General features: G+C 43.0%; 1 protein-coding gene across 1 annotated transcript; it reads left to right on the forward strand.

The window, feature by feature from the left end:
* Positions 1-1,155: 1,155 nt before the first annotated feature.
* Positions 1,156-15,684, forward strand: ANKRD13A (ankyrin repeat domain 13A). The gene is made up of 15 exons (XM_082491495.1): positions 1,156-1,375; positions 3,747-3,879; positions 4,014-4,138; positions 4,572-4,617; positions 5,321-5,464; positions 5,897-6,092; positions 7,155-7,221; positions 8,659-8,740; positions 9,476-9,534; positions 10,459-10,595; positions 10,963-11,120; positions 11,608-11,721; positions 12,458-12,609; positions 12,848-12,912; positions 13,719-15,684. Exons 1-15 carry the CDS (start codon positions 1,277-1,279, stop codon positions 13,915-13,917), a joined length of 1,776 nt encoding a protein of 591 aa, XP_082347621.1. The 5' UTR covers positions 1,156-1,276; the 3' UTR covers positions 13,918-15,684.
* Positions 15,685-15,955: the final 271 nt, after the last annotated feature.

The following is a 15,955-nucleotide window of genomic DNA, read 5'->3' on the forward strand; positions in this document are numbered from 1 at the left end:
CCGGCGCCGGCCTGCGCTCCGCAATGGGGAACCCAGCCGTAGGCCGCCATGTTTGCTCCTGGCAAAAGGGCGGTAGTCAGCCTGGTTGGCCACGTTTGTCCCTGGCAGGCGCCTGCCTCAGGCTACGCCGGTTTACTTGCTGTCCCCTCCCGACTAGGGCGGGGGGGGGTGCTGGGAGAAACAAGGTTTCGGAAGCCGGGCCCCGCAGGCTGGCGGAAGATGTTGCTCTCCATCAAGCCTTGCCCTCACCCACCATGGCGGCGGCAGGACGGGCGAAACCAACGCTCCATGAAGGCGGGGGGAGCATCCAGCGCTCAGCGCCGCGTCCGGCCTGATGCCGCGCTGCCGCTCCCCCTCGCGCGGAGGGCGATGGGGCAGCTCGCGGGCGGGACGCTCCATCTGCCCGCCCGCGGGGGGGGTAGGGTGAGCGGGGAGCAGCAACTTCCTCTTTCCGTGGGCTCGCCGGTGGCAGCAGGCTGAGGGGAACCGAGGGGTAGGCACACCCCCGCACCCGCCGCGCTGTGGTCCGTCCCCGCCGCTGCCCTGGAGAGATCAGAAGGAGAGACGCGGGGACGGGGCTGAGGCGAGGGGCGGCGGGGGGTTTGGGGCTGAGGGAGCCCAGGGGCAGGGGAGGCTCCTCGGGAGCGGGGGGGGGGACACCCAGGAGCAGGAGGGCTGTGGGGGGCACCGGGAAGAGGGGCGGCCCTCAGGAGTGTGGGGCTGTGGGGGGCCCCAGGAGGAGAGGAGGCTCTCAGGAGTGTGGGGCTGTGGGGGGCCCCAGGAGGAGAGGAGGCCTTCAGGAGTGTGGGGCTGTGGGGAGGAAGGGGTTGTGCCCACGAGCAGGGGACCCTCAGGCTCTGGGGAGCAGCGGGAACAGGGGAGGCCCTCAGGAGTCGGGGGGGGGGTGTGTAACCAAGAGCAGCGGAGATCCCCGAGAGTGTGGGGCTGTGGGGGGTGCCCGGGAGCAGGGGGCCCTCAGGTGTGGGAGGCACCAGGAACAGGGGAAACCCCCAAGAGTGGGGGCGGGGGGGGTGTTGCCCAGGAGCAGGGGACCCCCAGGAGTGTGACTTTGCATGGGGCAGCCCTTGGAGCAGGGTGAAGGGTTTGTAGGGGGTTGTGGCCCGGTGTTCTCCCCTCTCACCGGGGGCAGGCGGGTGCCAGGAGAGAGGAGAAGCTCAGGGGGTCGGTGCTTGGGTAGTCTGGGGTCTCCAAAACAAAGAAGGGGGGAACAGTGAGGGTAGGCACCCTGCTTCCCCCGCTCCTGCAGGTGTGTGGCATGATGAGTTCCCCTGGCAGGGCCAGCAGCGCGTTTCCCCTGCACGTCCTGGTCTGGAATAATGACTACAGGCGGCTGGACGAGGAGCTGCAGGACAAGGTAACCGGGGTACCCAGGGGGTAGAGGGGCTGCTGTGGGGCTGGTGACCCCAGAAGGGCTAGTGCCACGGTACAGGGCTTGGTGCCCCTCGCTTACTGCCTTTCTAGGGAGACGTAACCTCTATGTACTGCCAGGTGTGTTTGCCGGGCTTGTGGGATTGCTGCGCTTCTTTCTCTTTACTGATTTATTTGTGGTTGTGGGAGTGATGTAAGAAGGCGTAGGAATATACTTTTTGTTAGGTAAGATATTAAACGTTGACTTCTTATCTGTAAAGCTGCGCTCAGAGCATTTGCGTGCAAATTGCAGAATAGCTCTATAGATTTCTGTAAAGTATTACGAGTCATTGAAACAGATCAGGAAGAGCAGACAGGATGGACTTTTTTTTTTTTCTGGGCCAGAAAAGCAATAAATACTGCTTACCTTAATGGGAAGTCAACATGCAGCAAAGGTGGCTGCTGCTGCCAAAGATAAAACCAGCCTCTAGCTTGCTGAGGACCAGCAGTTCTTACAGCTTCGTTGCTGTCCAAGACTGTTGGGGCAGCGTTTTTATACTGGCTGGAATGTTTTCAGCATCTCTAGTAGAAAAAAATGGATCATTGTTTCATGCCGTAGGGTAGAAAAATACAAAGCTGTTCCCTCTCTGGGACAGCGAAGTGAGAAATGGTAATGACGTAAGGAAATGGCCTGAAAAGCTGCAGCAGAGCTCGAGCAGCAAATATCCTTCTTGCTGAGGTGCTATGTAAAAGCTCTGACATTCAGTAGTGTGGAGTACAGTTTGCAAAAGCAGAGCATATTAATTACATTATACCTGACACCACAAGTATATGAGCCAAAGATCAGCTGTGCCACCTCCTGACTAGTGACTATCATCTGCAATTCTAACAGTACACCACAATTTACTAATGCTTGCATAGAGCATGCTCCTGTCCTGGTTTTGGGAGAATCTTTGGAATGCAGTTACTTTTTATCTAATTCATGTGATCTTATTCCTTAATAAAATCTTTAACCTTACTGGCACGTTGCTTCTGTGTATTTTTTTTCCTGTTTCAATAATGTACTCACCTGTGAAAGTTTGCCATTAAATAAGGATTGTTCTGCTGCTTATTACATCTGAGACTGCAGTTCACACCTGTGAAGTGCTGTTTCCAACCTCAAACATTTTATACTGTAAGGAAATGAGCAACGTGTTAAGATGGAATATGTCTGTCTCTTACTTCCTTTTTCTGCTTTTAAATAACTTCTTTTTTTAAAGTATTCCAAAGATATGTTTCCTCCTGCTTCCTTGGGATAAGCTTCTTGCTGTCGGAGGGGTGTGTGAGGGAATCAAAAGACACTTGCCAGCTGCCCTTGGTATGGCAAATGCCGGGTAGAATGTGTGGTTACCGGTTAACAGCAGCAAAGACAATTGGGAGGGATGCCTTAGAGGTCTTTACCTGTCAACGCAGCGGGCATTAGAGCCATAGGAAGTGGGGGAGCAAATTAATTAGTATTCCACCACAGAATTGGAAAGAGAATGCTTTAAAATGAAGCTTTCCCTACTCTGTGTGTGATCTTTCTAACTTAATGCTGTCAGATAACCGTGTTAACTTGCGTAATAACTTTCCTTTCTTATTCTGCTATTGACTTTCCCCTTTTCCTTTAGTTATAGATGCTCTTCTGTTTCAAATCTCTAAGCTAATAGTGAAAAATATGTAAGGTATGAGTATGTTGTGCTTGCATGTTTTGGATATTTATGCCTGTGTAGTGGTTTTTTTTTTTTTTTTTAGTGACTTGTACAAAGTGCACTCACTCTTCATTGTGTTGTGTGTGTCAGTCAAATGAATGCTTTGTAAAATACCATTTGCTTCTATACTTTCAAAAAAGTGCCATACAAAATTGGTGTTGTATTCCCTGTTACTTTTTTTTTTTCCCCTGCCCCATTATGTTGTATAATGTTAAACCGTCTACTGGTCTCTCAGGCTGTTGACTGTCCATGGTGCAATGCACGCAGACTAGAACTCCTGTCTTCTGAAAGAGAGACAGAAGGGGAAATAATTACAGAAAAAGAAATGAGAAGCATCAACAAGAACTCAGCGATGTCTTACAGTGATACCAGTTCTTACTGTGTCGGTTTTCTAGGCCCTGTTCTGCTTCTCTTTTTATTTCTGTGGGGAAGTAGGATTGCACTGCACGGGGTGCAGAAGGGCAGTACAAGAGTGCTTGAAAACCGAGCTGGCTGTACACCCCAGACTCGTACGTGGGAATAGCTAGGGAATATTGACTCCTGGATTACTACTGACAAGCTTTGTTTATAGAAACTTCTCAGTATGCACAGATTAGTTGTGTTTGATAGGACAGCTTCAGCGTTATTTCTCTCTCGGATATTCAACAGGATGTTGATCAACGTGATCCACGAGGCCGGACCTTGTTGCACCTTGCTGTTTCCTTGGGTTATATAGAATCTGCCAAAGTCCTTCTTCAACACAAGGCAGACGTGACTAAAGAGAATGCCCAGGGATGGACAGGTAAAGATAACTTGGAAACCAGAAGTTGTGTGTTAATACTTTTCAGCTGCAGATGTTGCGTTTTGACTGCTTTTATGTTGTGTATTTTGCTTGTGAGGCAAACAGAAACTAGCTTGTGTCTGGATTTCTTCCAGTTTTACATGAGGCTGTCAGCACAGGAGATCCAGAGATGGTACAAATGATTCTGCAGCATCGGGACTACCAGCAGACTTCTATGACACTTGGGGGAGTTCCTGAATTACTCCAAAAGATTAATGAGGTAATTATTTAGCTCAAACCTCTTACTCCAGACTGTAATTGTCATTCAGGTAATTCAGTTAGGTAAACTGAAACCAAATGGGCAATTGTGTTCTTCGTTTCAACTTGCGTATTCCATAGCGCTGTGGGAGATGGCGACTTTTTCCTTGACTTTGGAATCCTTAGTCATGAACTCCAATATTGGTGGCTGAATCCTGAAGTTGTTACTGCTGCTATAGTAAATTAAGGAAGAATAGCTCATCAGCAAGCAGCAGTGGTAGGCCAATGTTTTTATGTTTGTTAGTTTCAATTTCATTTTTTTAATGTTCATTTATCGTGTCTCGAGTTCTGATCTTTTTGTTTTCCTTTTTCTAAAATGTTAATGAGAAATGCTGTAATGAATGTTAGATTAAAACTATTTCTTGAAATATTCACAAAGTATTTTCCTTTTCCAGACTCCTGACTTTTATGTGGAAATGAAATGGGAGTTCACTAGCTGGGGTAAGAAACCTGGTCGTTGTTACCTCTCCTAAACTGTAGACAACGGGACTTGCTTATGTACAGATGTCTCAAAGATATGCAGAGAAATATCTGTTCCCCAGAATACTTATCTTTTCACATCTTAAAATGACCTCTTGTATTTTTGTTGCAAAATTATTCTTTGTTTCCTGTTTATTTGGTTGGTTTGTTCTTTGTTGTTTTTTGGGGGTTTTGTTTGTTTGTTTTTAAATGGAGACTTTTGCCATTGCTAGCATTGCTGAAGACTTTTCTCAGGGTTTTGTTTACCTCTCTCTGGCTATTAATGATTAAGACAGTGATATGTATCTCGTATATAGATGCACAGACTACTTGGGAAGTACCTGCTTTTCTTTTGAGGAAACGAGCGCTAGGCCTTCCAGTTGACTTAATTTTCCAAACAGCTAACTATTAAGACTGCTAGGAGATGGGCTTTATGCCATTTCATGTCTTTTAGTCTGAATTAATGTCTTTTCCTTCTCGTGTTTATCTTTAAAGTTGGTGGTTTTGTCCCTAAGTTGATTGTACTTAAAGCGAAAGAGGGTCAGTATCTCACCTCCTCTGGAATAATGACCGTAGTACTGAGCAATCCTGTATCAGCAAGATAGCTTCTGCTTGACTTCAGAATTGCTGTGTGCTCAGTCTCCTGAATATTTTCTATTTACATTTTTCTCCTTTTCTTTTACAGTCCCACTGGTTTCTCGAGTTTGTCCAAGTGATGTCTGCCGCATCTGGAAAAGTGGTGCCAAGCTGCGTGTTGATATCACTTTACTGGGCTTTGAAAATATGAGCTGGGAGAGAGGAAGGCGTAGTTTAATTTTCAAGGGAGAAGGTAAGTATTTTAGCATGTCTGCACCATTGATCACCAAATACTATGTCAGCCACAATGAGAAACCCCAGTTTTGCTCAAAAAGACCTGTTGAGGCTGAGTACTGAATTTTAAAAAAGTTTTCTACATATATTTTGTGAGTGTCTCAGAGATACTGTTTTGTGGTTTAACATAATGGCTTAATTTCTTCCCTTTGAGTAAAGCTGAGGTTAAAATTTGGTAACAGGACTAAAATTTGACTTCAGTCTTTTAGTTACTTTTTCCTAGCCCCCAAATAAAAAAACAGTTTTAGATACTGCTCCAGATTTGATCTCAGCTGAGTGCAAAACACAGTGAATTAGCATCCTCCCTGATTTGATATTATACAGAATGTAGTTTTTCATTCTGGTATACTGTTGCTAAGTTTTTTAGATTGAGATGTACCGTTTCCAACAGATACTGGAGGCTGGGCAGAACTAATTGAGATAAATCACGATGATAAGTTTGTTACAACGGAGCGTTTTGAGATTTCCCAACACATGAAGCGTTTGACGCTGGGCTCTATGACACCAAAAAGAAAAGATGTGGAAAGACGCCTTACATCTCCAATTATTAATACGTGCCTTGATACAAAAAATATTGCTTTTGAAAGGTAAGATACAAAGTTTCTCGTAACAAATAAACCCTTAAAGATTATGCACGGTCATCCTTGCAATAAAGCTTTAAAGACAAACTCTCAAAAGCCCTGGTAATTAGAACTTCTAAAGCTAAATCTTAGATGACTTTAAACTTCACATACCATTAGATAAAGAAATTTGGCTTGGTCAGCTTGTCACTCTTGCTTGGCAAGTAGTTTCCAGTTGAAAGAACTGATCTGCAGAAAGCTTCCAGTTTATCATATTAGTGAGATCGATGTTAATATCTCATTACAAGCTTGTATTTCGCCCAAATCTGTATGTATAATGCTGAAACTAATGGGCAAGAAATTTCACATTAATACTTTAAATAAAAATATGTGTATAGTGTGTCTTTCCACAGACGCATATTTATCTTCCTTGTTTACTACACGCATTTATCCAGGTATGTCAGCTCAGTCAATCCTTTTTACGAAACTCCTTTTGGAGTGCTCTGTGGTGCAGTAAACCACCACCATGATCGTACAAAACAAGTGTTTTCAAAGTGACACATACAATTCCAGCATCTTTCTCCTGAATATTTGGTACCCTTTCAAAGCTACCCAGAATCAGTGTCCCTGTGATGTTCACTGAGCCTTAGTAACTGCAGCATCTACGCATCCAGAAACTCGGATTTCCTAGACAGGAGTACTCCTACCATCCAGTTCCCCCAATTGCGGTGACAGATGACTTTTGAAATTAAACTGTGTGCTAAAAGCTGTTGTGCCCAGGCTGTCAAACAAAACAAATTGGTAAGTTTTTAGGCTGTTGTCCTTCTCTGTGGCTCAGGTATCCATATCTCAATCTAAAATCTCTGGCTGAGCCCCTGGGCTTTGGCCACAGACTGCGTCAGAACAGAAACAGCATAACTTCCTCTGCCCTCTTGTGATACGTGTGTGTGAGGACGGATTGACCTGTGCTTTTTTCGAGTTAAAAATCAAGTAACGTATCAAAAGTTTCAGAAGAATTTTAGAAAAATGGGCTGGGGATTGTGTAGAAATGCAACTGTATAGACGCTTGTGGTGTTCACTTTTTGTCAGAACCACATCTGGATTCTGGGTATGGAGGACAGAAAAAGCGGAAGGTGTAAATGGTTATGAAGCAAAGGTAAAGCCTGTTCTATTTAATTAAGAGGTGTTATAGCTAACTGAAGCGTGGTTGTGTTTTGCCTTTATTTCCTGAATATTTCAGGTTCTAAGCTTCCCATCAAGAGCTTTATTGTGTTGCCAGCAGAGCTGGGCTGGAGTAAAGGAACTTCAAGCAGTGTAGCAACGTCAGCAGGAGCTTTAGGGGAGAGGGACGATCAAAGCATTTCAGGAGAAGAGGGGCAAAAGAGTCAGCGTAACTGCTAGAACTCCATTCTATCCAAAAACTGGAATTTAATTAATTCTTGAATGTTGTCATTCTTTCAATGCTGAAAAGATGAGGAGCCCGCTGGTGAAGTGCCTTGAGCACTCTCATAACAGTGTTGCAAGGGAATAACAGCCTCCCGCTGCCATGAGTTGCATCATGAATTCAAGTAATAAGAGACTACTGGTAAATTAAAGACCCTGACCGTGCTCATGAGTCATATGGTTGCTTAGATTTGTTCCATGTGACACTGATTTTGTGTGTTTTGTATTTCACTTCAGTGAAATATTTCTGAAGATGGCTTTACAGCCTTACTGTTTTAGGAATTTACGTTAAGAATCACAAGAATTAACTTCCCTGATTCATAAGTCTGTGTTTATTCTGGGTTTTGGAATTTGTGCGGTAAACCGTGTTTTATAATTTCATTTAACAGAAGAATAAATGCTGAATAGCTTTCTACATTTACATGAAGGTTTTTCTCGTAAGACTGCAGGATGATTCATTTGGACATTGGGGTTCATTGGCGTTCCTGCAGAATTAAACTATCACTAAATTTCATTTGGAAGGTCCTACGAGTGACCTCTCTTTAGAAACAGTGTTATCTGACTTTTCTTCCCTGTTCTCTCTTAAAATCTCTGCCCAGGTGGGGATTCTTTCCAGCGAGCTTGGAAATGCCTGTCTAGTTTTGAGGTTGGTTTAGTTAGTTACAAAAGCTAGTTAAAAGCGTGTAAAATGTGCTTTCCAGGAACTTGGTTGAGAGGCTGACTTCTGTCATCCTGACTTTGGTCATCCAAGTCGATGACCAAACTCCTTTGCTATTCTTTTGGCACAGGATGCTTGCAAGATTAATGCTGTGTGGAGGTACTGTGGGGTATGATTTGCAGGGTTTCTTATTTTATCAACTTGCCCAGCAGGTGGCACCTAGTTTCAGCCTTGCCGTAGGTCTGTCAAGAATATATTATGTAGGATTTCTGTTATACCAAAGCGAACAGAAAAATCAAAGTGCAACATTTCCTGTTGATCACCAGTGTGTTAAAGATTAAGATCTCTGTCAATGAGAGGCAGATCCATGCTGCTTTATTCTGTCTTTAGATTTGTGTACATGGTGTTTTACTAGAGAGAACTCTTTTTTTTTTTTTTTTTTAACCTGTGATGCTTTTTGGTTTTTGTCCTTATACTTTTATTTTTTTAAAGGTATACATTGCAAACAATGTGAATGTGGTCACAAAAATCCGAACCGAACATTTAACAGAAGAGGAGAAGAAAAGATATAAAGGTAGTTTTCCTATAGGATAACTGGAAATAAGTAGAATCTTTTGGCGCTTTTGGCTCTCTGATACCTTCTCTGTGTGACTGCAGAAGAACTAGACAGATAGACAATACATTTTGTGCTGACTTTGCCCTGTTTGCTTTCACATGATGTGTGTCAGGTAGCTCGTTACTTGGCTCCTGGCCTACAAATGAAGCCGTGTTTATCCTAGCTGTATTTGGAGGAAAGAAGAGCCCTTCGAAACTGCTGAAAGTTTATTGCAAGTTTTAAAAAGCTGCGCTTTTCCATGCTTTTTCCTGCTCTGGAATATATTCATGCCTTTTCTGTGCTTTGGCTGTGATTACAAGATTCACGTAGGCTTTGTTTGTTTGGAGTTTTTGTTTTGGTTTGGTCCACTAATTTCTTCTAGTATTTAAACTAAAGGAAAGAGTGCCCAGCCAGTAACTTCGTATGGAAACGCTGGCCTTCATTGGCCTACCTTGGGGCCCAGGAGGGGAGGCGCAGTGAATAATACAGCTACCTGCATATGAGGGAAACCACTAAAAATCTTTGCCTCTGTTCTCTGTATTGTACCCATTTTATACGGTCACCTTTAGGCCCTGGGTTTGTCTGGTAAAGCTTACCAGAACGGCTTGCTTGGCTTTGGGTTAGAAGCCTCGCATGTTAGCCTGGTGTGTACGGAAATTTTACTGCTAATTAATAGTAATAGATTTTTTGTTTTTTCCCTCCTGTTACCTGAAGCTGACAGGAACCCCCTGGAATCGTTTCTGGGTACGGTGGAGCATGAGTATGGTGCTCAGGTGAGTGTCTTTGATGTCAAAACGGGTCACTGCAGCGCAGAGACCTGTGCCGATAGGAATTCTAGGTGTGTGCAATCGCCTCGTTTCCTTAGTTGGGCAGCAATTTTGATTATGAGGTTTAAATTTTCCCTGAGCATGTTCTTGTTTGTTTTAAGCCCTCAAATGCTCTGTGTGAATAGCAGGAACCTCCTTCTGAACACTCTTATGAAAAAGACATCGAATCCATTAGTACAGCAAGAGCTGGGGGGTGAGCAGTGGCAATAAATCGGAGCGAGCACAGATCTTAGCGGCCACCCACCAGTAATCTGGGAAGACATGTCCACAGTCCTGCAGGAGCCTCAGGTGGGAGACGGTGCTATCATGGTGATCATCAGACAAAGATATGATGAGAGGATAAAGTGACGTGTTAGCACACTGCTCTTCAGCAACTCGGGGGAAAGCCATATATCCTCTGCTGTTCTGAAATGTGTTGGTAATGATTGCAATATGGCTTTAGAAGCTGCCTTGCATCTGTGCGTACTGAAGTAAAGCAGATAATAGATTCACCAACTGCTGGCTCCGTAACAGGATGGCGTTGCAGATCTTGCATGCATCCTGAGATTTTTCTTTAAAATACCCCATCAAAGTTTTGTCTTTAATAAATGATTTGGAGCCTTGAAATGCTGTAGCTTATGTTTGCGTTACTGATCGGTTTCTGGCTCTAAAGTACTTGAGTAGATTTTCCTGCCTCTAAAATGCTCAGGGATTTTAAACCTCAATAGAAATCAGTCTAAACGTGTGCCCTTGTGTCTATGGCTGTCTGTCACTGGTGTCTCAAATAGAGAATGAATGACTTCACAGGAGGTAACTTCAAAGTTTCTTATAGTCACCCCTGTCTATTTATTCCATACTTTTGTGGTGTTTTTTTCCTCTCTTTCCCTATAGAGTACAACCAAGACAACAGAATATGCCACAAGTAACAATCCTACTGCTATTACCCTGGAGGAATACTTTGACCCAGAATTTGATTTGAAAGGTAGAGACATAGGAAGACCAAAAGAAGTCACCATTCGAACGCAGAAGTGAGAAATAAAATTTTAACTATTTCTAGTTTGTCTTTTCCCAGTCATGTAATCTCTGCAAACCATTTTTACAACCATCCAGTGTGGTTTTCCCCCAGCTTTCAGAATTATTCAAAAGAGAAATCTTGAAGTATTCAGCTATGGTCTAATTCTTCTTCCATTAAGTCAAAAAAAAAATTGCTCTAGTGCTGTAACTCATTAGTAATCTCCTGTGCTTTGCCTTTAGTCTGTCGGGGAATGTGGTTGGGTTTCTTAGAGCAGTAACTGTTCTGACTCTGAAATGTATGAAGCAGGTGGCAGTGTTATGTGTTTTGCTTTGCATCTGCTCCTAAACTGTAAATTTAGGATGTTTTTATGCAACTTTCAGATTTAAAGCAACCTTGTGGATGAGTGAGGAGTTTCCCCTGTCTCTTATGGAACAAGTCACTCCAATCATCGATCTGATGGCCAGAACTAGTGCTCATTTTGCCAGACTTAGGGATTTCATCACTCTGGAATTTCCACCAGGATTTCCTGTCAAAATTGGTAATATTTAGTGATTTTTGTTGTAGCATCTTCTTGATTTCCATTCTTTCTATTGCTTTTGCAGCATATATTTACAAAAAAATGTTAGTTTCTTACTAGTCACCTCACTGATATCTAGAACTGAGAACCCAGATGTACATTGTCTTGTACATCTGGGGTGATGGAATCCAGGTTCTGAATGACCAGTACAGAAGTATCATTTTAAAGATGGTATCGTTTCAGTAAGAATGAGCTGTTGCCAGCCCTTTCATCTTCACTTTAATGCCTTAGATTTGGCAAATCTCAGTATAAAATAAGAGATTCAGAGAGAAAGTGAGAATGACTAAGGGCAACTTCTCGGTGAAGTGAGTTACTATATACTTTGTCATTATGGGATGCTGCTTGTGGAATATATTCAATAAACATGTAAGGGTTTGATGTGGCTGTAGGTGTGGAAGTGAATGAAAGAGTTCTCTTTTTGATAGAAATCTTGTACTCTTTCGTATAGAAATTCCCTTATTTCATGTGCTGAATGCCCGAATTACATTTGAAAATGTCAATGGCTGCAGGACAGCTGACAAAACAGCGTCGCAAATGGTTGGAGGCGCACAGTGTGATTCAGGTAAGGAGTGGAAGATGCAGTGATCACATTTTTTTTACATTTCTGTCAGCGGAATGCACAGAAGAGTGAGATGGGTTAACTGCAGAGAATGAAACATTCACAGGTGAGGGGAAGCTGCAGTGGATGTGGAGTGTGTGGTACTGGTTGTACTGACCCATTCTGCCCCCTCCATGCCTGCCAGACTGACTAAACTGAGCTCTAGCAAGCTTTCCCCAGTATTTTGAGGTCTAAAGTCTGGTGCAAGGTATCGCTATGGGAAGTGGAATGCGAAATATCTGTAAGTCACAGCTGAGTCTGCAATGCTCTTTCAGAAAAGAGTGGGTTAGGTTTGAGTAGGATGCTCATGACTGCGTACATCCAGTGATACTCTGTCCTGTGAGCTATTACAGACCCATTCATGAGGAATAACCTCAGAAGAGCCACCGTGGTGTTTATCTCTTGCAACCTTCTTTTTTTCCCAGGTGGTTTTATTAGAGTTCAGCCACCTTAGCGCTCTGCTGCACGCTGGTTTTATTTGTGTAAGCTGCCAGCATCCTAAAGAAAGACTGCATTCTGTCTTACTGCTGTGCTTGTTTGCCACAGAAGTCTTTCAAAGCCTGTTGGTATAATTAGCCAGGTGGTTTATCTGAATTTTTTGAGTTGAGTTAATCATGCCAAAGCATTCATCAGAATTTTTTAAGTCACAACTTGTAAAAATATACTATGCCCTGTTTGTAATTATTTTTGGCTTCCGTAGGTGCTAATTTCGAGGTTGACCAGTCAGTGTTTGAGATCCCCAAATCTTACCACATCCAAGATGACGGTAGGAACATATACGTGCAGGATGAAGATAACGAGATCATGCAGTTTGCCATTCAGCAGAGTTTGTTGGAATCCGGTGGAAATAAAGTAAGTGTGCTGTAATCTGTGCAGTGCAGATCTGACGGTTTTGACAAGGACTGTGCAGCAATAGCTGCATCTCTGAATTAAACCACTGTAGGACCTAGTTTTCTAAGAACCTCAGAAGAGGAAAATACAGTAATGTGTTTCAAAGAAGAACTAAGAGTGATTTAAGAGTTACCTTTCTGTGAGTTGCACTGCGGATCTGTTAACTGCTGCGGAATTGTCTGTCTTTCCCCATTTCTAGGAAGTGGGGGTGCATTCCAATGGAGCAGTTGCGTATTCACAAGACTTCAATATACAGTATCAGAGGTAACTATTTTTTTTCATGCCAAGCCATGCAGTGATACAGCAAAAATACTTCCAAAAGTAGCATGAAGCAATGTAGCAATTTTTTGTGTCTGTAGGTAGCAGATGCACAGAACTCGAGGTCTCTCTTTTCTTCTAACTTTGATTTTTCTGAGAAGCAAGGACTCTAAACTGGGCCTCCCTGGCTTATCTAGTATAGCTCTTTAGCTCAGCTGTGGGACTGGTCTGCGCGCATAACGGATTCTTTACCCAACAAACACACACAGCCCTTCTAGTTCTGCTCCTAAAACTAGGAATTTGGTCCCTCTGGATTGAATGGTTGTTTATGAGATGCTGCACACTCTGGGGTACCTCTTCTTTGTTTTCAAAATCATTATGTAATCCTTAAAAACTTAGCAACGTGTATTTAATGGACCCTTGAGAATATGCTCTGGTATCTGTGGTGTCTTCCTGCAATTAAGTGCAAAGAAATCTTTGTGCACACAAAGAACTGCATCATCCTGGCTCTCTTGTACGTGGAAATGATGTTACCTTTAAACTAGGCGAGACTGCTTTTAGAAACCCATTGAAAATGTAGCTGTTTGTTAGCATGTATGAAAGGTTCTGCGGAACCTTCAAAGAACACGTTTTACGCTGGGAATTTTATAGATGTTAGAACAACTACTCTCTTATCCTGAAAACTGCTTTCTGCCCTCTGGGGAGAGATTTTCAGGTTTGCAGTTAGAGCCTACTTCACATTTCTTGCGATCATCCTTCCTAGCAACTGTTTTCTGTCTCTCTTGCTTCTTGAAGTTCTCTTTCTCCTTCAGGGCCCTGCAGGAGAGCTATCTAACGAGCTCGGGTAACTCACACTGCAGCAGCCCCAGTGAACCTTCCAGTTTTGAAAAGGACTTGCAGCTTGCCATGGAGTTGTCTGTCCGAGAGCAGGAGGAACGGGAGAAGCAGCGCCGTGAAGAGGAAGATGCAGAGCTTCAGCAAGTTTTACAGCTTTCTCTTGTGGAAAAATAACTCTGTAGCGATCTCCTGAAATAAGGATGACCAAATCTGCATAAGACTGAAGGCTTTCAGAGCTGTCAGTCTGAAGACCACTCCTGGATTGCTTAAGTAAACATTTCACCTGCCTCCTTAGTTGGCATCATCAGCTACAAAAAAAGCTGATTTATTTTTGTTTGAGGGAGTTTCAGGTCGCGGGACTCTGCATTTGGCTCTGTGACTGTGCAGTCTTAGCTTTGAAGGAAAAGTTTTTTATCTAAACGTATTTATTGAAGAGCAGATGGAAATTTTGCTTAGCATCGGGATATAGGATTGCAGTAAAGCTTGAAAACCTGATTTATGGGGAGTTCAGGAGGGAAACTTCATTAACTTACCAAAGAAATACTCATCTGCTTAGTCATTTCTGAATAATTCAAAGCCATTGTCTGTTCCTTCCAGTTGTTACAGGGAAGAGTATCTATATGCATATACACACATAGGGTAGTTCTTCATGCTGACAGTGTACCATGCTGACAGAAGTTTTCTGTTAGTTTTGTTTATATGTGATTATCTCTTCTCTAGTTACTGAGATTTTATCATGTGCTCCTGCTTAAGAGGGATAATTTTATACTTGAACAGCTAACCCCAGCTCAAGATTAAACTAGTGCTTTCTGAAAAAGGACAAAACAAGTAGCCAGTAGCCATTTTAGATCCTAAAATGGGACCATCTGTCCAGTAAAGTAGCAGTTTCTGCAGTGATTCAAAACCAGCTAGTTCCCGGAGTCAGAGGGCAGCGAGAAAATAAGCGATAGATACAGGTGCTTCTTTGCGATCACTTGGGGTGTGTGCGTGCGTGCGTGCCTGTGTGCAGGTGCTAAATTCAGATAGAAGAGAATTCAGGTGAAATTTTAACGTGTACTTATCGGAAGATAAGTTTTAATTCTGTCATCTGAAAGGGAAAACGTGTGTTGCTTTTTAAAATTCAAATGCTCATCCTTCATGTGAATGCATATATTTTTTTATCTGAATATTTTTATTGATTTTAAAACAAGCCAATACGACTACACTCATAAAAATGGTATTGTAACAATTCACACGTATGTTTTAACCAGCTTTCCTCAGGTCTTTCGTCATACGATATATTTGTAGCTATTTTATCTGCACTTCTGTCGGTGTTTACAGTACTTACACTGTGACTCTCAAGTGCACTCCACAAGTACACAATGTACAGCCACAGGAAAGCCTTATAGTAGTTAAATGTGAGCAATATTCCTTGGTTCTGGCTGGCAGAAGTGTGAAGAACCTATGGTACATACAGTCTGACCTTGCTACCTAATCCTGCACTGGTTCCTTGGGCAAAACAGGGCAGTTCTGCGTGACCAACTATTAACCACAATAAAATCACTATAAAATGGACTTGATCATAACCAGTCAGGTGGTTGGTCACTTGGAACCCTATTTTAAACCAATAATCCATTGTTTTACATAGCAAACTCTTAAAATTCCGGCAGTGTACACTAGAACTGGTAGATCTGCACCATATTTGTTTAATGACACAGCTTGCATCCCTAACTAGCTTATTCGGCGTTTGCAGGAACGGTGACTTCCTTGCACGGTGGCAGTGGTCTGTGTTGGAATCGCGTCTGTCTTTGAAAAGGGGATTACTGTGACTTTCACAGTTGAAAAAAAAAAAAAAAAAAAAGGGACTAAGCCTTGCATTGAGCTCTTGACAAAGTTGTGAGCTAGGAGATGAAACTCTGTTCTGTTTTCCTCCAGCGGAAATAAAGAGTGCTGTTGCCTTTATAAAACCATCTGTCTGACGCTGCTTTTTCTTCTGTGAAGCATTTCAGAAGTTGCGAGGGGAGGGGGAATATCTTACTTTTCAAGCTGGCTTTGTTCTCTCTCTTTTTTTATATTGTAAACTAAAGAATATTGAACAGTTTCAGTTCAAGTTTTGTTAGTCTGGGACTGGGGGGAGGGGGGGAAAGGGTGTTTTTTCTTTGTGCTTTTTTTTTTTTTTCCTTTCTGTGACATTTGCATCATTCCATCTAAACTAGAAAGCCCTGCTTCCCTG

The sequence above is a fragment of the Vanellus vanellus genome (assembly GCF_965231255.1).
Source record: "Vanellus vanellus genome assembly, chromosome: 16".
Lineage (NCBI taxonomy): Eukaryota > Metazoa > Chordata > Aves > Charadriiformes > Charadriidae > Vanellus > Vanellus vanellus.